Source organism: Lagenorhynchus albirostris, chromosome 13, assembly GCF_949774975.1.
Source record: "Lagenorhynchus albirostris chromosome 13, mLagAlb1.1, whole genome shotgun sequence".
In the NCBI taxonomy this organism is placed as follows: domain Eukaryota; kingdom Metazoa; phylum Chordata; class Mammalia; order Artiodactyla; family Delphinidae; genus Lagenorhynchus; species Lagenorhynchus albirostris.
Genome location: NC_083107.1, coordinates 63,616,776 through 63,637,970, shown reverse-complemented (window position 1 = coordinate 63,637,970; position 21,195 = coordinate 63,616,776). Strand labels below are relative to the sequence as shown.

Below are 21,195 nucleotides of genomic sequence, written 5' to 3'. Positions count from 1 at the left end.
ATCTTGAATAGTAGTGGTGAGAGTGGACATCCTTGTCTTTTTCCTGATCTTAGAGGAAATGCTTTCAGTCTTTCACCATTGAGAATGATGTTGGCTGTGGGTTTGTTGTATATGGCCTTTATTATGTTGAGGTTCGTTCCCTCTAGGCCTATTTTCTGGATGGTTTTTATCATAAATAGGTGTTGAAATTTGTCAAAAGCTTTTTATGCATCTATTGAGATGATCATATGGTTTTTATTCTTCAATATATTCATATGGTGTATCACATTGAGTTGCATATATTGAAGAATCCTTGCATCCTTGAGATAAACCCCACTTGATCATATTGCATGATCCTTTTAATGTATTGTTGGATTGTGTTTGCTAGTATTTTGTTGAGGATTTTTGGATTTATAATCATCAGTAATATTAGTCTGTAATTTTTTTTGTAGTATCTTTGTCTGGTTTTGGTATCAGGGTGATGGTGGCCTCATAGAATGAGTTTGGGAATGTTCCTTCCTCTGCAATTTTTTGGAAGAGTTTGAGAAGGATAGGTGTTAGCTCTTCTGTAAATGTTTCATAGAATTCACCTGTGATGCCATCTGGTCCTGTACTTTTATTTGTTGGAAGATCTTTAATCACCGTTTCAATTTCATTACTTGTGATTGGTCTGTTCATGTTTTCTATTTCTTCCTGGTTTTGTCTTGGGAGGTTATACCTTTCTAAGAATTTGTCCATTTCTTCCAGGTTGTCCATTTTATTGGCATAGAGTTGCTTGTAGTTGTTTCTTAGGATTCTTTGTATTTCTGTGGTGTCTGTTGTAACTTCTCCTTTTTCATTTCTAAATGTATTGATTTGAGTCCTCTCCCTCTTTTTGTTGATGAGTCTGGCTAATGGTTTATCAATTTTGTTTGTCTTCTCAAAGAACCAGCTTTTAGTTTTATTGATCTTTGCTATTGTTTTCTTGATTCTATTTCATTTATTTCTCCTCTGATCTTTATAATTTCTTTTCTTCTGCTAACTTTGGGTTTTGTTTGTTCTTCTTTCTCTAGTTCCTTTAGGTGTAACGTTAGATTGTTTTTTTGAGATTTTTCTTGTTTCTTGAGGTAGGCTTGTATAGCTATAAACTTCCCTTTTAGAACTGCTTTTGCTGCATCCCATAGGTTTTGGGTGATCGTGTTTTCCTTGTCATTTGTTTCTAGGTATTTTTTGATTTCCTCTTTGATTTCTTCAGTGATCACTTGGTTATTCAGTAACATATTGTTTAGCCTCCATGTGTTTGTGTTTTTTATGTTTTTTTCCCTGTAATTGTTTTCTAATCTCATAGTGTTGTGTTCAGAAAAGATAGTTGATATAATTTCAGTTTTCTTCAGTGTACTGAGGCTTGATTTGTGACCCAAGATGTGATCTCTCCTGGAGAATGTTCCGTGTGCACTTGAGAAGAAAGTGTAATCTGCTGTTTTTGGATGGAATGTCCTATAAATATCAATTAAATCTTTCTGGTCTATTGTGTCATTTAAAACTTCTGTTTCCTTATTAATTTTCTGTTTGGATGATCTGTGCATTGGTGTAAGTGAGGTGTTAAAGTCCCCCACTGTTATTGTATTACTGTCCATTTCCTCTTTTATAGCTGGTAGCAATTTCCTTATGTATTGAGGTTCTGCTGTGTTAGGTGCATATATATTTATAATTGTTTTATCTTCTTGGGTGGATCCCTTGATCATTATGTAGTGTCCTTCCTTGTCTCTTGTAACATTATTTTAAAGTCTGTTTTATCTGATGTAAGTATTGCCACTCCAGCTTTCTTTTGATTTCCGTTTGCATGGAATATCTTTTTCCATCCCCTCACTTTCAGTCTGTATGTGTCCTTAGGTCTGAAGTGGGTCTCTTGTAGACAGCATATACATGGGTCTTATTTTTGTATCCATTCAGCAAGCGTGTGTCTTTTGGTTGGAGCATTTAATCCATTCACTTTTAAGGTAGCTATCGAAATTTGTGTTCATATTACCATTTTCTTAAACGTTTTGGGTTTGTTTTTGTAAGTCCTTTTCTTGTTTATGTTTAATTTTTAATTACCTACTTATTAGCAGGAATAATTGAGAGTTAGCTAAATTAAAGATTATATTTTCATCTGGCAATTTAGCAATCTGAGAGCAGTAGAGACCAGCCTTTGTAATATCCTACAGTCCAAATCTTCAGTCGAGTGCCAAAGCTAACAGGAACAGAGCAATCACTGTGATCACACTGAGGGCAACGTAGAGGTCTCAGCGGGTAGTAATTCACACTTTGGTTGGTTGTATTTTTTTTAAGGGGAAAGAGGTAAAGGAATTTCAGTTTTTTCTTACAGGGTTTCCTAAAAAATGATGAACTGCATGCATAAATTGCTACCCTTTGAGGTCATTAGAAGAAGTGATAAGAATTGTAAAGCAAGTATACTCCAATAAAGATATTGGGCTTTCCTGGTGGCGCAGTGGTTGCGAGTCCGCCTGCTGATGCAGGAGACACGGGTTTGTGCCCCGGTCCAGGAAGACCCCACGTGCTGCGGAGCAGCTAGGCCCGTGAGCCATGACTGCTGAGGCTGCGCGTCCGGAGCCTGTGCTCTGCAATGGGAGAGGCCACAACAGTGAGAGGCCCACGTGCCCCCCACTCCCCCCCAAAAAAAAAGATGTTAAAAAAAATGATAAGAGACCGGAGTTCATGAATTAGCTACTTAATTATCTCGAAATATGTTCACAGTATTTCTCAACATACCATAAAACAAAGCTTTTCCTCTGTATTACAAGCTGGTCATTTGTTCTGCATTGCAGACTGCTCTCTGAAGTTTTGGTGTCTCATAATATGCACCTGCTCTGTTACATTTTCACATATCTTCTTCATGAAAGTACATCCACATGAATTATATTTGGCAGGCTTGGCATTGACCTTGATGTGCAGCTATTTGCATGAGTGGAATATATGGCTGTCATTATGGATTACAGGAGGTGCAGGGGAGCACGTGATGTAGTAATTCAAGCTGACCTTGGCTGTATTTGGCTTACCCCACGAGGGGGTATGGCTTCAAAATTTGAGAAGTTGCATTTGATTTTTATACTTTAAATATCCTTTTCTAAATATAAGGTGCTTGTAATGGACAGATTGAAGTTTAGAGCTTTTTGAGACTTTTTATACTTCTACTTAGTACAATTCAAGGACAGGTCTCAGTAGGAAACTTTTAGTTGTAAGGGACAGAAACCCAATTCAAACTGTCTGTAAAAAAGGAAATTGGTTGACTGTTATAATAACTGGGAAGTCTAGGGGTATTCTGATCCCATAGTTAGCTGGATTCAAGGCTCGAAGAGCTCATCCGGTCTTTCTGTCTTTTCTCATCTCTGCTTTTCTCTGCCTGCTTCAGTGTTAGAATGTCTTTTGTCAGAAAAGCACCAGATTTTATTGTCCATAGACCTCACAATCCAAGAGGAAGAGATGTCACGTACTGTGGCCAAGGCTAAGCACCCTAACCTCTTATGCTTCACTTCCCTTACCTGGAGAATGGAGAGAGCGGTAATGCCCACCTCATTCAGAGACTGAGGGGTTAAATGACTTAATATTTGTGAAACACTCCAAATAGCGCCTGGCACATAGTAAACCCTCAGTAAATGTTGACTGTTTCTATTATCCTGACTTTAAAGGAGGTACAAGAAAAGAAAACTGCCCAATCCTTCATAACTCACTAAAAGCAATCATTATTACCTAGAATAGAATGCTTTAGATTTAGAAAATCTAAAAACATTGGGATAATTACAATGCTTCACGTTTAGTGTGCTGGGTCCCGCCATTGAGTTTTTCACATATCTGAGATATGAAATCATGTCTTCTGTTCTAACTCTGTACTTCACCTGCATTAATAACCACATGTAGCGCTTGAAAGTTATTGAAAAGTATACTAGAACTTGCTCCTGTGACTGTAGCTATGCTTTTTTTTTTTGGAGTCATTATAGTTACTACTGTTTATTCAGAACTGTGTACAGTTACTACCGTTTACTGGATACTCATGTGCCAGGTTCTAAATAATCCTAGGAAGTAGGCACTATTTATATTTTTACTGGTGAAGGAACTGAAGCACAGAAAATATAAGTGACTTACCCAAGGTCTAATTGAATTCACACCAGGTCTGTCTTGGATTTCGAAGTCCATGCTTTTTTTTTTTTTAAATTTATTTATTTTTGACTGAGTTGGGTCTTTGTTGCTGTGCGTGGGCTTTCTCTACTTGTGGCGAGCGGGGGCTACTTTTCGTTGCACTGCACGGGCTTCTCATTGCGGTGGCTTCTCTTGTTGCAGTGCACGGGCTCTAGGCACGCGGGCTTCAGTAGTTGTGGTGCCTGGGCTCAGTAGTTGTGGCTCGTGGGCTCTAGAGTGCAGGCTTAGTAGTTGTGGTGCACGGGCTTAGTTGTTCCACAGCACGTGGAATCTTCCTGGATCAGGGCTCGAACCTGTGTCCCCTGCATTGGCAGGCAGATTCTTAACCACTGAACCACCAGGGAAGCCCCCGAAGTCCATGCTTTGATTCACCATGCTGTATTCTCAGGAAACTCTGAGAAAGAAGATATCAGTGGAAGACTTGGCATCATCTGGGGGAAAGGGGTTGAACCAGCATAGGCAGGAAGAAATGAATAGAGGCTTTTGTGAGGAAGGTTTGGTTGCAGAACTCAGCGTCTGAATGCCTACAATTTAGGTGAAAGGAGGAGGAAATGGATTGTACACAATATCAGGATGCAGTCCCATGTGGGAAAAGAACGTGCACCTGGGTGAGTGAAACTGGCTTCTGCTAAGGCCAAGAAAGGGGGATGCCTGGACAGAGGCTGATGGGCTGAACCAGGATGTGAGTTTCGTGATAATAGATTAGTAAAAATATAGGCAACAATTAGTTCATAAATAAGTGAGATAAAAGAAGGGAGAAGCGATAAACAACATAAAATATTGTTAATAGTTAAAAAAATATTTTGAAAACCTAGAAAGTTACAGAACAGTGAAAACTCAGTAACAGCAGAGAAACTTACTAGTGGAATGGAATAAAGTACACCCACTTAAAGCACACTTCTAAAGGCACTAAATGCTAACTTCAGTCAGATTCCAGTAGGGGCACACTGAAGGTCTTTGACAGAGTCAGGTTGTGTTGATTGAACTGACACATTGGTGTTTCCTGGGACAGCACCCTGTGTACATCTTATGAGCCTTATACAACATTTCTCAAACTTGCCTGAACATATGAACCACTTCCAAGGTGCTTGTTAAAATATAGCTCTCCATGGGACTTCCCCGGTGGCACAGTGGTTAAGAATCCACCTGCCAATGCAGGGGACACGGGTTCGAGCCCTGGTCCGGGAAGATCCCACATGCTGTGGATCAAGTAAGCCCGTGTGCCACAACTACTGAGCCTGCGCTCTAGAGCCCACGAGCCACAACTACTGAAGCCCGCACGCTTAGAGCCCATGCTCCACAACAAGAGAAGCCACCACAATGAGAAGCCCGCGCACCGCAACCAAGAGTAGCCCCTGCTTGCCGCAACTAGAGGAAGCCTGCACGCAGCAACAAAGACCCAATGCAGACAAAAGTAAAAAATATATATATATGTTATATATATATATATATATATATATATATATATGGCTCTTCAGCCCAGCCTGCAGAAATTCAGGGTCTGGTGAGGGTGGTGATTATGGGTGCATTTGGAAGAGACTGCCCCTGACAGAGGCAGGTTGTTAATCTTTTGTAGCTCCAGATATTTTCCTGTCTTACATCCAAGTACAAACAGAACAGAGACTAAAAGGGCATTTACCAAGGCCTGGAGGCCAGCGTTGTGGTTTAACAGGGGACTGGGTGCCAGAAGGAACCTTACAGGTGAGTGTTACTGAGGGCTGCAGACGAGGGCCAGGTGGAATTGAGCTGGCTGAGGAACAGATGCTTTGCATCTGACTGAGAGTGCTCAGGAAAGTAGGTGTAATTATTATTAGACTTAACTATTTTAACTTTTTTAGAAAGGATAATACTGGGAATTTAAAGCATTCATTTAAGTTTTAATAAATATTCTTTGCACTCTTATGATACTTGCAGACTGTAAACAGACTGACTTTTCTCATTTCCTAATCTTTTAAGAAAAGATAATAAAGGAGAACTTCTAAGTATTGCCTTAAATACTAAGCAGGGTCCCCTGAGAAGTTGTGGGAGAAGGTTGGAGGTGGGCGGCGTCTGGGGAAGGCACGAGAGATTGTGCATCTCCCAGTTCTCAGGCAGCAGTTCTCAGGGGGTGATTGTGGAGCCCCGAGGCTCCTCAGCCCTTTCAGAGTGTCCAAGGTCACAACTGTCTTCACAACAATATTGAGATACTATTTATCTTGTCACTGTGTTGATACTGAATCACTAGAAGCAATGGGGGGTCAAACTGTTGGCCCCTTAACTGGAATCAAGGTCAGGACACCATACTGTGCTGGTAGTCATCCTGTGCTTCACTACCACGAGTTTGTAGCTTAAAAAAAAGAAAAGACAGTTTTGTTTTTTGGGTTTTTTAAATTTATTTATTTTTTGGTTGTGTTGGGTCTCTTAGTTGCAACGCGTGGTATCTTCGTTGTGGCACTCAGGATCTTTTGTTGTGGTATGCGGGCTTCTCTCTAGCTGTGGTGCACGGCTCCAGAGTGCATGGGCTCAGTAGTTGTGGCATGCGGGCTCTCTAGTTGTCGCACGCTGGCTCTAGAGTGCGTGGGTTCAATAGTTGCGGCATGCGGGCTTAGTTGCCCCGTGGCATGTGGGATCTCAGTACCCCAACCAGGGATTGACCCATGTTTCCCTACATCGGAAGGCGGATTCTTAACCACTGAACCACCAGGGAAGTCCCAAGACAGTTTTGTTTATGAATGTCTTTGATAAAGCGGTAAATATTATTTTATTAAGTCTTCACCCTTGACAGCATGCTTTTTAATATTCTACGTGATGAACTGGGAAGTACTTGCGAAACACTTGTGCTGCGTGCTGAAGTACAGTGGTTGTCTCAAGAAAAGCTAAGCGAGTTGCTTTTCCTAGGAAACACTGTTTTTACTAAGAAGAACTATTGACAGACTATGCGTATTCATACTTGGGTATTTGGCAGAAATTTTCTTAAAAATAAATGAAGTGAGCTCATCACTTCTAGGAAAATAATTGACAGTATTTCTTACCAGTGATGAAATTTTGAGCTTTTAAGAAAAAAAATGAGACTTTTGGAAATCTTTTATATGCAGTTATGAATTTGACAGCTTTCCAATACTTCAAGTACTGGGCTGAGAGTTTTCTTGTGAGATTATTGGTGATATTAATGCATACAATTTTTAATATTATATGAAATATGTCAACATTTGTAAATCTGCACATTTTCCAAATGACTAATGCATGATGTGAAAAATCAAGCATGGGTAAAAGATCCATTCAGGGTTCAAGATACATCAGTGAGTAGTTTTTTGTTTTTTGTTTTTTTTTTAGACCAGTGGATTTTACTGTAACAGGGTATTTAATGTAACAGGGAAACATTCATTGATAGGATTTCAAATTCCACATTGCAGGTAACTCTAAGAAGCCACCACATTTTGAATTTTGATGTAGTATCAAAGGATAATGTGCACAATTAACTGAAAAAGCTGTTAACATACTTCTCCCTTTTCCAACTACCTATCCGTATGAGGCCAAATTTTCTTCATAAATTTCAACCAAAACATCATATTGTAACAGATTGACTACAGAAGACAGTATGAGAATAGATGACAGAATAGCTGTCATCTATTAAGCCAGACATTAAAGACAGTTGCAAAAATGTAACACATTGACAGTTTTTTTTTTTTTTTTTTTTACTTTTTTCTTTGTGCCACTCAGCTTGCAGGATCTTAATTCCCTGACCAGGAATTGAACGCGGGCCCCCAGCCGTGGAAGCTCGAGTCTTAACCACTGGACGTCCAGGGAATTCCCAAGACATTGCCAATCTTTCAAGACTTTTTTTTGGGGGGGGGGTAGATATAGTTATTTTTCATGAAACATATTATGTATGTTAATGTAATAGATTCATTATTTTCTTTTAGAATGGATTAATATTTAAATTTTATTCAGTTTTAATTTCTAATATGATAAATATTGATAGATGATAGCCCACACAAACAAAAGCTCTTTGGAGTCCCTCAATAATTTATAAGAGTTTAAAGAGGTCCTACAACATTGTAAAGCAACTATACTCCAATAAAAATTAATAAAAAAAATAAATATAAAGAGGTCCTGAAACGAAATGGTTTAAGAACTGCTAAGGTGTGACTAAGGGGAATGTTCCAAGATCCTTGTGTGGGCTTCCTTGAAGCCTCCCTCTTTATGTTCATCTCTTCTGTCTGGAATCATAAAAAAGACATCTAGGCTCTCCCAGCCCCCTTTAGTAGACCCAGCTCCTACCAGCCAACACATAAAAGTCTTTGAAACAGGAAGTAGTGATTAAAGATCTTCTTGGCCAGGCCACACCCTGACTCCCATATTATGTGATTAGGTGGGGAAAAACCCAGTTACTTAGAGTTCTCAGTATTTTTCCAGTGAGAAGCTGCTTTTTATTTTCACAGCTCTGATAATTTCCACTTAGGAGGTAAGGTTTTAATGAAGCTGTCAACTTAGTGTTTGGAATCAGACAGCCTCACCTATTTCATAGCTTTAAACTTTGGGCAAGCCATTTTTAAAAAAATGAATGAATGAATGAATGAATGGCTGAGTTGGGTCTTTGCTGCTGTGCACGGGCTTTTTCTAGTTGCGGTGAGCAGGGGCTACTCTTCGTTGCAGTGCGCGGGCTTCTCATTGTGGTGGCTTCTCTTGATGCGGAGCATGGGCTCTAGGTGCACGGGCTTCAGTAGTTGTGGCTCACGGGCTCTAGGTGCACGGGCTTCAGTAGTTGTGGCTCACGGGCTCTAGAGTGCAGGCTCAGTAGTTGTGGCGCATGGGCTTTGTTGCTCCGCGGCATGTGGGATCTTCCTGGACAAGGGCTCAAACCCGTGTCCCCTGCATTGGCAGGCGGATTCTTAACCACTGCGCCACCAGGGAAGCCTGGGCAAGCCATTTTTTTAATCTCTCTGATTCCCTGCAATTCCCAATACACAAGGTAAAACTGAATTAACAATAGGTTTAACAACTTAGTAGGTTGTTAATAGGTTTTGAATCTCATTCCCCTTGTTCCTATTAGAAGTTTTCTTGGGCTTGGGAGCTTGAGATGGCAGTTAGCTTCACCACTCTGAATCATGGCGGAATGACTGCAGACTCCTGTCAAAGAGAGCAGTTCAGCCCAACTGTTGGATATCTTTGATTAAGTACGTATTTTTATAATAAATCCCACCCTCCTACACACACACACACACACACACTCACATTGCACAAAAAAGCAAGGTGATTTGGCATATGATCAATCATACCTTTTAGATTATCAGCTAATTTCTACTTGGCTCTTCAGAAAGTGGATAAACACTTTGATATCATGCAAGCAAGAAAGAATAGCCTTCAGTGAAAGTGTAGGTCCTTAGGGACTAGCTCTGTTCTTTTGAAGATATGTGTGCCATACTTTTAGATACGAGCACATAAATAAAGTCTAAATCATACCAGACCTTGTTCAGAATCGTCCTTCTATACTAAGTCATTCTCCATGTGCTAATTTTAAACTGTAGCCTTGATCTTCTCTAGTTTTTTGGAGGGGAGGTTCTTTCGGTACTGAAAACAGAGCATTGAAAAGAGAGGACCCATCATTGTTTTCCAGGGTTTTATTCCCCATTCCTTAGAGGTATCTTTTATTCCCCATTCCTTAGAGGTATCTCCTGACCTCTGGTACAGTGGCTCCTGGAAGGCTGGAGAGTCGTTATTGTTTGGGGTTAGAGAATCTATATGCACAAGCACGTTGTCTCAAAGGATACTCAAAGTATAAATGCTTTGCGATGGAGTTTGGGGAGAAAAAGACATTAAAAGGGAGTCTTAAAACTTGAAAACAGTTTCATATCACAGTAGTTTATACATCATGAGGTCATCTTTGGTGTCTCCCAGCAGTTATCATACCTGGATTTTCTGTGACTTGGCTGTCCCCCCACCTCCTGACTGAGCTCTAGACTCTTCCTTACTCTTTACTCATCGTCTTTCCCGTTTATCCACATTTCTTCTGTCACCCTCCTATGTACACTCTGCTTGCTTTCAACTCTTAATGATTTGTCTAGGGTATATTCACTTCTCTCTCTCCATTTTTGATGTTACCATTTTCCCTTAAAGGCAACTTCTCATACCAGTTTTAACTTATGACCAAGTGCCCATGACTTTCAGGTGTGAAATACATGAAATTTAGAAACTGGAGAGAGAAAATGGGAAGTGAAAGGGTAGGACACTGCTTTAGAGGTCATTTACCTCAATTTCTGGGGGTGTGTGAAAGCTTACAAAGTGCCAGTTTGTCTCTGAGCTACTGTTTCTGTCCACGTTCACACACACACGTATACACGGCAGGAGCTCGGGCTTGCTGTTCATTCAGTCCCATTCTCCTAGGACTTAATGTCCTGCCGTTGTCTTCCAGACCGCTTTGGTACAGTTTGCCCCTGAGGAATGAACCTGATGCTTGTGTTCGGCTAATGGTACCTGAAACTAGCAACCTCCTCAGATGCTTGAAATTAAACAAAATACTCTTTTGATAAAGCCATATACTCAGAGTGTTTGGAGTGCAAAAGATCATTTAGAAAATCATTTCGTAGATGAGTGCCTTTGTGTTTAAATGACTTGCTTGTTGGAGGCAGAACAGTAGGCAGGCCACTTCACCTATCAGTACTCTTTTTGTTGTAAAGGACTCCAGTTCATTTGACTATAATGGGATTATCCCAGAATGAGTCACTAGAAATAATCCTGCTCTGAAAAACCTAGAGATGAATTGTAAATAAGTTCCTGTATTTGGAGTGAGTTAGCAAATAAGAGAGTACTTTGAATGCAGTAGAGGAAATAGACAAGTTAATTTGACGTTCTTGGTTTTATTGGTAGGTGAATCTTTAGGTGGTTGTCATATTTAAGGTAGGAAGAAGTATATTCTGTGCAGGAGTGAAAATAGGTTAGAATTCTGTTTTTAATCTTTATTATACACATGGCCTATTTGAGTTCTATAAAGCATGGCTGTACTTGTACAGGGGTTTATTTATGGTATCAGATTCAAGTAAATGTTCATTCTCTGCTCTCTCCGGTGGTCTCTGACATTTTGGAGAGTACCTGAGAGTACCAGAGACACTCTGAGGTCATCTAAAAGTATCTGAGAGTATCTGAAATACATAATAAATCTGTTTATTAATAAATGAGGAAGTATTTACTGAGCACTGATTAATACGTTTTAGCTAGATGCAGTAAGTGCAGCAAACAGCGTGAGTTTTGTTTGAAAATCAGATGTCTTGCATGTAATTAAGACTTCATAAAAGTAAATGTTGGGATGTTGCTTTTGGCTTTTAATTATTAAATAAGCATTATTTATTTTTTCTTTCCAAAGGAATAAAAAGAATTTGATAAAAGGGAAAATTTGCCCCCCTTAATGAAGTAATTCAGTGAACCTTCTATTTATGTATTGTAACCATATGTATTCAGCCAGAGGTTTTTCTTCTCTTCTCTCTTTCCTACAACTAAATAGCTTTGGGCAGAAGCATGCAACCTTTTTGCTATTAAGTTTCTCTGAAGTAAGGCCAGAAAGCTTTAAAAATATTTTGATCAAGATGGTTTAGGAGTCTGGTTATGACTCAGTTTGTTCTGACTGATTTGATTGAATAACATCTTGGATTGTCAAAGAAGTGATGTAATGAGTGTTTTCTCATTCTGCAGGGTATTCTTAGACTAACAAATATATCTCCCACCTATTATAATATAGAGAACTTCCCTTCTCCCCCAATTGAGGAGCAGTTCCCCTGCTCAGAAACTGGTCTCCTCTTACTTATAGTGGGATTTGTTAGATTCTTGTCCTTTTCTTTCTCCTGAGGAAGTTTGAACTTGCTACCTCTTACTTTTTTTTTTTTGTTTTTGAAATTTTCAATTTTAATTTCATAAAAACTTGAAAAAATTTCAAACTTACAGAAAAGTTTTAAGTACAGGACCAGCTGTCTTTTGTATCCTGAAGTTTTGGAAAGTAAGTTGCAAACATAGAGCTTCATCATCCTCAAATACATGGACGGTCTCCTACATAACTACAATATGTGCATTAACATCAGAAAATTAACGTTGACGTATTGTTGCCATCTAATCCTTATAAGATAGGCCTGTGAAAACTAGTCAATTGCCAAAAAAAGAAAATTTGAGCACTGCATTATGCAAAAAAGGTCATGATAATTCACAGTTGAGAGGTCTCCGTATAAAACAGAAAAAACATATATGCGTACTGTATGGCAAATGAGGAGGCAGGTGAAGATGATCACGGTAATGGAACTACTGTCTGTGTATTTGCCTAGGACTCCCGAGCATCTGCATTCACTTTGATGCTGAATATGTGGGGTCTTGTGATGACTCATCACGTGACTACCAGTTAGTGCCAGCCTTTGGCTTTGCATTTGGCCCTGGTACCTTTGCTCAGAGTCAGCCATCTTGGTCTTGTTGGTCTGCTTCTTGACATAGCCTCTTCAGGTTCAGTTACTTAGTACAAAAAAAAAAAGTGCAGGTATTTCAGACCAGCAGAGGGATTCCTCAGTGCATGCAGCTTGAAGCTGTCCACTGCACCTTAAGGGTGGTCTCACATGAATGAATGTCCTGCCCTATGTCTCTCTTGCTGAAGAGTAAGAGAACTCACCCTCTGTGATCAAATAGACACATGCTTTGATTTCACTTTATTCGTTAGAAAATTCCTAAATGAAGTTCTTCATGTAGTTTTTCTCTGATTTATGTTAGAAAGTGCCGTTGTCACAGTGACAGTATGGCTGTGAAATAGATATGCTGAAGAACAGTTTTTCTTAGAAAAAGTAAAAAGGCTGATTAATAAGGCTAGTTCTTTGAAAGAACTATTATAGGAAACCTCAATTTAAAGAACTATTTTCCTGGGCTTCCCTGGTGGCGCAGTGGTTGAGAGTCCGCCTGCCGATGCAGGGGACAGGGGTTCATACCCTGGTCCAGGAAGATCCTACATGCCGCAGAGTGTCTGGGCCCGTGAGCCATGGCCACTGAGCCTGCGTGTCCGGAGCCTGTTCTCCGCAACGGGAGAGGCCACAACAGTGAGAAGCCCGCGCACTGCAACGAAGAGTAGCCCCTGCTCACCGCAACTAGAGAAAAGCCCGTGCACAGCAACGAAGACCCAATGCAGCCAAAAAAAAAAAAAAAATGAAATTCAAGAAAAAATTCACACATCCCATCACCTTATCAAAGTAACTTGTGTTCTTTATTGTTTATATGTCTGTATAACTTGCAATAAGAATCTTGTTTATATTAAAAATTTATTGCACATATAGATTCTGATTATGATACATGCTCTTAAGGCTCTTGCAGACCAATTTGAAGATAAGACTACGTCTGTATTGGAACGTCTGAAGATTTTCTATTGCTGTCAAGTGCCACCTCATTGGGCCATTCAGGTATTTTTGTTGTTGTTGTCATTGGGTATGGAAAATACTTCGCATTTGAAAGATAAACGCATTAGATGTTTATGTTTGAGTTTTCAAATATTTCAGTGAAAAGGATAAAAGTATCTAGCTGAGGATTGCCAGTTACTTCAAACTGCTATTTGAGTAAAGTGATATTAGACTTTTATAACATTAAAAAAAATTTAAACTAGATCAACTAGAACCACAGAAGTCTTCATTTTCAATGTTTAAAAGCCCTTTAAGGACCTTCTGCTAAAGAATGAACCTTATAAGCAAGTTGTGTACAAAAGGTAAAGGAAAGCATTTATTCAATACTTGATATTGTGGGATACCCTTAACTACTCTCCTCTTTCTAGTGATATGAGAATACCTAGTTTAGCTCCCACACCATGGTTCTCCTGTGTAAGAGGCGTCGGTTCTCTAGTTTGTAAAATTTTAAGCACTGAAGGCCACTTAAGATATGTGGTCCAGTTTCTTAATTCTACAGAAAAGAAAATTGAGGCCCAGTACAATTAATTACACTTTTCCAATGTTGATCATATAGCTGTTCACGAACTACATCTTTAGTTTCCCAACTTTTAGTCTAGTTTACCTCCTTTCCTGTATCTCCACTGGGTTGTAATTATTACAAATAATAACAGCCAGCTTTTACTGCACATTTATTATGAGGTACACATTTTGTTCTGCCTTTCACACACGTTATCTTATTTTATTGCAACAATTTTGTGAAATAGCCTCATTTTACAGATGTGAAAGCTATGGTGCAGAGTGGCTAAGTGGAGTTAAATGATGCTAGCCAGAAATTTCTAGATGATTTAGTAACTATTGTCATTTTAACCAGCTTCCTGTCCTCTCTTGTGGATTAGGCACATAGGCAGTGATTTAGAACTATAAATGCCAACCCACAATTCAGTGACTCAGAATCTCCATCATAAGATTTCTTAGAGAGTAGGTTATATTCTTAAGCACAGGGTAAATGAGGGGGTTTATTACACATTGGGATTCATTTTATCTATTGAAGGCATCTCAGTAAAACATAGGCACAAAAAAAGCTTTGTTATATCATCTCAAAAGGAGTAGCTTCTTCATCAGGAAGGTGTTAAAAATTGGAACTTTTTGGCATGTTTTTGACCCTGATCTGTGAAATTTAAGTGCTTTGTACTGTGTGATTTGTGGTGTATAAACCTCTCAGACTGTTATTGTGACAAAACATGTCTGTTGAGGGTGTAGCTGTTACTCTGTTTCTGAACAGAACCATTAGGAAAATTAAGTACTGTTCAAATAAATTTAGGATGTAGGCTAAGTGTTTATTTTATCTGCTTAGGAAGCTGTGGATTTTAGGATATTTGGGCAGTTAGATAAACATCCTCTTTCATTAAGAAATTAAATCATTTTTCTTTCATAATAGGGAGTAACCATATCTTTATGTATTATTTTTAAAGATCAAGAAGTAACAGCGTAGTTTATTATAAAAAGAGAATTCATCTTTACTGCTAGCTAAAGATCGTATCAGCTTAGATGTCATAACTTTCTTCATCTATTAAATGAAAAGATTAAACTACTTACTACATGAGCATTAAGACTTATTCCAGCTCCCGCATGCTATGTTCAGGTTTTGAAAATGTCCAACCACATATTCTAAAATAGCCAAATTCTCTTGTATTTCATAGGATACAGAAGAATTGGACCATCCCTTTTATTTATTTCGATAATATGTTAGCTTATAATTTTCAGGCATATTTCATTTTACTTTCTAAGTTTGTTAGTCCTGCATGTTCCATGTCCATAAGCCTCTTAACTCTTAAATATGTATTGAATTTTGAAACCAGACCTTCAAGAGTCTCACCTACTTTTTAAACCTTTTTAATATTGTTTTTCTATTCCTGCAGGTTGGATCACTTATAATATACAGTATGTTTATTTTTGAGTATATTTAACCTTCACTCACCTTACCATAATTTGCACCCTTTTATCTGCCAAGGACTGGGAAATTAGTAGCTAAGTTTTTTAGGATGTGCTTAAAATAAATTAGTGTTTTCATTTTCCTCAGCTATATGCCCAGAAGTGGAATTACTGGATCATATGGTAGTTCTATTTTCAGCTTCCTGAGGAACCTCCATACAGTTTTCTGTAGTGGCTGCACCAGTTTACATTCCCACCAACAGTGCACAAGAGTTCCCTTTTCTCCACTCCCTCAGCAACACTTATCTCTTGTCTTTCTGATAATGGCCATTCTAACTAGAGTTTTAAAAATTGATTTATTGGATATCAGCTTTACAACAGAGATTGTCCTATATAGAATCTCTAGGTAATGAAGAAATACAGATTTTGCCTTTTAAGTTCTGAATTCTTGGGAAGAAATTGATAATATTGAGTGTTTTGAACAGTTCCTATATTGTTTTTTAATTCCTTACCCCCTCTAAAGAGGCTTGCTAAAGTAAAGGTAAGTATTGAATGATTGCAAATTACTAATTAGTAGAGGTTGAATTGTAGAAATTAGGCATTTAATACAGTAAGCAGATGCTTAAAATGGCAGATTGGATATACCTACAAGTGGAATAGGAATCTGTCTTTGTGTAAAGGATTGTTCATTATTTTAACTTGATTTTCTAGCGCCAGCTTGCAAGTCTACTCTTTGAGTTGGGATGTACCAGTTCAGCCCTTCAGATATTTGAGAAGCTAGAAATGTGGGAAGATGTTGTCATTTGTTATGAAAGAGCTGGGCAGCATGGGAAGGTATGTCATAGTAAAATTCTGTGTACTGGCCAGGGCCTTTCATCTTTGAGCGTCTTCTCACTTGTTTTTTAAGCCTACTTTTGCCAACAGTTCACTTATATTCCTTTTTTCACTTTTTTCCCCAGAAATCTTTTTAATGTTTTCTCTGATTTCCGTTGGGGCAGATTATTTTGTCTGCATGTGTATCTGTATATAAAAGAGAAAAGCAAGGCCCAAAACTGATACAGTATTTGATGTTTGTGAATAAATAACGAAAGCTTTAAACACATTGCACCTTGCGATCTCTTTCCTTTATTAACTCTCCTTCTGTAGACAACTTCAAAATGAACTATTAGGAATTATTTTAAGCACCATTGTGTTGCCTTATGATCAGAGGCTGTGGGTCTGAAGGAAGGTTACCTAGGAGGGAGGGCAGCTGGCTTGGCCTGTAGAAAATCCAAAGAGTGTGACAACCCACCCCGCCTTGGGGCAGAAGAGTTGTCAAGTGTGTAATGCACATTTAATTCCACCCTTAAATTGGGTCAAGAGAGAGGATGTTGCCATATTTGCATCTGTTATTAATCTATTGTTTTTTTCCCTCATAAATGAAAAGAATTTTTAAAGAAAGAAAAAAGGACTATGCAGTGTGTGTATGTTCAATGGACACATTGAAATCATTTGTTAATTTTGGATTAAAATTTTAAATGGCTAAATTTCTATCATAAATGTAGTACACAGGCAGAGTAAAACCCACAAATTGGATCATTTGTGTCTACAGTCGGCCTTTTGCCGTCACCCTGAAAAAGAGAAATGGTGGTACATGTGTGTCTGTTTCTTAATACCTTTCTCAGTGTGTGTATTTTAGACTAATAGTAAAAGTTACATTCCTTTCACTAATCACTAATGTCAGTGAAGGTCTTTGAATTGTATTGGGTGAGAGACTACCATGGTGATAACATGTTACTATAGAAGATTATAGAATTATAATATTTTCATCCTGGGAAAGGGCTCCATAATCATCCGTTCCATTTTTCTCCTTTTCCAGGTAAGGAAAGGAGTCTCTAACGATTCGGGTTAGGTCACAAAGCTAGTTATTGATGAATAACTTAAGAGACCACATGACGTAATGGTTAAAAGCATAGCCCAGACTGCCTGGATTCAAAAGCTAACCTTGGCACGTGCTAGCTTTGTGATATTGGGGCAGGTTACTCAAACATCCCCTAGCCCCCAAGCCTCAGTTTCCTCATCTAGAGGCACATAATCTATCTACCTTACAAGTTTTCGTGGCATAATGTATTAAACTACATAGAACGGTGCTTTCCTCATAGTGCTGTGTGAGTGTTTGCTGCTATTACTGATTCTAAGACATAATGTTTTTCACATTTTAACGTCTTTGGAATATATCTGTCGCTTGATGGCATCTGTCAGTCGCTGTCAGTCAGGTGGCCATTTGGCCAGGTTGTAATTGCTTCTGCTTGTACAAGTTTAGTTGTAGCTATATTTAGTATCATCATTTCAATTGAGTTATGTACACAGTGTCAGCTCTACATATGTTGGGTTTAATTGCCATTTAATATATCTTCAAAAAGATTCCCTTATGATATGGCGTTGAAACACAAAGTTATTGAACACACAGTAAAGGACCAAAACAAGGTCAAGAGGTGTGAATTTAGCATTAGTGAAGTGAACATGTGCCATTGGCAAAATCATCACAGTTCCATTTACTTTTCTTTAATAACACTAAAAGCTTTATGGCAGCCAAGAAAGGAAGACATCCCAAAGTAAATGAAGCTGTGTTTTGTACTGAGATCTGTGAAAAAATGGTTGCCACTTAAAATTTCAAGCAGTGTATTGAGGGCAGGAAAAATTGCCAAATTTTTCTGAATAGATTTAAAAAATATCAAAGCACTGAGAGGCTGATGTGATTCATCCATGGCAGTGTGTCATAATTTAATTGAAAGCGTTTTTTCTTTTTTTTTTTTTTACGGTACGCGGGCCTCTCACTGTTGTGGCCTCTCCTGTTGCGGAGCACAGACTCCGGACGCGCAGGCTCAGCGGCCATGGCTCACGGGCCCAGCCGCTCCGCGGCATGTGGGATCTTCCCGGACCGGGGCACGAACCCGTGTCCCCTGCATCAGCAGGCGGACTCTCAACCACTGTGCCACCAGGGAAGCCCGCATTTTTTCTTTATTAGTTAAGAGTTAGTCTTACTATTGATGGCATCTCACATTTGATGAAATATAGTATTATGTTTCTTCAGGGACTTAAGTTTTTTTTTTTTTTAGTGCCTATTGTCTGGCACACAGGTAGTACTCAGATATTTGTTTAACAGAGAAATGAATGGATGAATGGTATCTCGACTCCCAGGATACCATTGATGTAGTTCCCATTGCATCATTCTTCACATCGGTCAGTGAACAAATAATAACTGTATATAAAAATATGGAAATTTTTGAAATAGTGATTTTTGAAATAATTAAGCAAGTTGGTGAATCACAAATACCCAAAGCACATTTTGAAATATTAAATTTATTTAATTATTTTTAAAAAGTATGGAAAGTAGAGACCTTCTCTTATTGTAAAAAAATATATATAATGAGTCCATTCCTTTGGATGGATGGACTATGGAATGGATTTGACTATGTTTCCTAAAGTAGTTGTGGTATTATTATTTTTTAAATTTGCACATAACCTTATAAGAAATGTCTTATAGTAATGATAAACTCCTATGTTTTTAATCACTCTATAAAATGTGCATATTTTAATTTTTAGGAATGTATAGTCATTTACTTTGTCTCAAGTCTTTTGTGAGTTACAGCCAAACATCCTTCAAAATCTTGATATTAGCTTTTTATTTGCCACATAAAAGACTTCCCTTACCTGTTTTTCTTATGCTGTATTTACAGATCAGCTTAATCATAGACCCTAAAAACGTTTGCGTCAAGTTGGAAGCAAATGTTTTATTTCTAAAACAGCTAAGATTCTTTTAGTGTTTGCTTGTGTGCCAGTAGTTGTCACCACGTTTTGATTTAAGTAGAAGTTTGTGAAATTTTAATCCTTGCATTTAGTGCTTAATGGCATAATTTATTTTTGAAAGGCAAATTCGGAAAAGTATCTAAGTCTAATTATTATGCTCTGGTGCTCATGTTTGCACCCCACTAGTAAGATCTCAGACTTTCTAATTTAGAAACTACCTACAGAAATTCTCGTTATTTAATGACCACTGGCAAAATAGCCAAGATTAGTTTTGCTTGACCTTGGGGTCAGAACTGGTTCTCATCTGCTAGCATTTAATTTTTTAAGGCTATTTGGCACACTGCAGTTTCCCCAAGGCTTTTCTATAACAAAAGTTTTATTTTGTTGCTCAAATTGGGTCCATAAGTGAAAAGACAAAAGACTGAGCAGGCGTAAGCTGCCTGGAGAGGGCAGGGGGGAAGGAAGTGGAGAGATTCAGGTTGGGACCTCTCTTATTTTCTCTTGTTTCTAGGAAACAAGGCTTACCTGAGATGCAGAGCCTTATCTTTCATCATGCTACAGTTGCAGATCATCGTAGCCTTTGGGCTTTAACATTTTTTTCCTTTAAATTGCCAAGTAAATCTTTTATTTCTAAAACAGCTGAGATTCTTTTTAACATTTGGTTGGGGTTTTCTAAGATAGTTTCTTTATATGATTTAAGAGAGTTCCCACATGTTCTTTTCTCACACTACAGTCGAGTAAGCTTCCTAAAAGGCAAATCTGATCATGTTGTTCTGACTCTTCAGGAACTTCCCTGTGTCTCCAGGATTAACTCAGAGCTCTTTAGCGTGAATGGTCTTCACTTCATGATCTGACTCCTGCTTACCTTGCTAACTGCATTGTCTACCTACTTTTTTTTTAATATTTATTTATTTATTTTGGCAGCGCCAGCTCTTAGTTGTGGCATGTGGGGTCTTTGTCGCCACACATGGGATCTTAGTTGCGGCATGGGGGATCTAGTTCCCTGACCAGGGATCAAACCCGGGCTTCCTGCATTGGGAGCACCGAGTCTTAACCCCTGGACCACCAGGGAAGTCACTACCTACTCTTTTATCTCTGCTTTGCCCCCCTTTGTACTCACTCATCCAGGTTGTGCCCAAAGATCTGGTAGGACTAAACTACTTGTAATTCTTGAATTTTCAGCATTGTTTGACCTCAGAACCTTTGCACATGCTATTGTCTGTCTAGAACTTGTCCTCCTTAGCTCACTCCTTATTCTTCAGATGTCTCTTTGGTGATTGCTTCCTACAGTGTACTTTCCCTGAAATCTCCCTTGAAGATTTGGTGATATTCTCCTGTGTGCTCCTATAACACCCAGCAGTGCTTTTATCCTTCGTGTGCTGGCTTAGCTCACCTGCTAAACTGTAAGCTGTTTAAGAGCCAGACTTGTGTCTATATTATTTATAGCTGTCTCGCCAACACTTACCACAGGCCTGGAGCCTAGGGAGAACTTAAATATATTTGCTGAATGAATGATTAGTAGGTGTTCGTAGAATAGTGATTGCATTGAAGCAAATCTCCAAGTAGACACTCCTTATGGACTTTACATGTGGTGAAAGATACCTCTCCAACCCCTGCTATATATTTTCTCTCCAAAAACAAATTATAACATCTCACCCCTCTCATTTCAACCTTTTAATTTTAGGAATAGAAATAGGAGCCTTCGAGAACTTTTATTTTTGCTCTGCAGATGCTAAGATACTGTGAGCATGCTGTTATTATGTAATGCAATTTTGAGAGCCTTTTATGTACTACATTCTTTATAGAATTATTTTCTCACTGTCATTTAATATTTGTAACAGCCTACAAAGTATGAATTGTTTTTGCCACTCTACTGATTAGCCTTAGTCAGTGGCAGATTTTGGAATCCAAGCTCAGACCTTCCTTTCCTCTAAAGCCCACACTG

At 38.6% G+C, this 21,195-nt stretch overlaps 1 protein-coding gene across 5 annotated transcripts in view; it reads left to right on the top strand.

The window, feature by feature from the left end:
* Positions 1 to 21,195, top strand: part of TTC27 (tetratricopeptide repeat domain 27) — a 177,008-nt gene that overhangs the window by 84,761 nt on the left and 71,052 nt on the right. For all 5 annotated transcript variants that reach the window (XR_009544117.1, XR_009544118.1, XM_060169348.1 and 2 more), the window contains 2 exons: positions 13,455 to 13,550; positions 16,173 to 16,295. Coding sequence is in view for 3 of the 5 variants with exons in the window: in XM_060169348.1 (XP_060025331.1) it covers positions 13,455 to 13,550; positions 16,173 to 16,295 (219 nt within the window). In the remaining 2 variants the exon portion in view is untranslated. The remainder of the gene's footprint in view (positions 1 to 13,454; positions 13,551 to 16,172; positions 16,296 to 21,195) is intronic.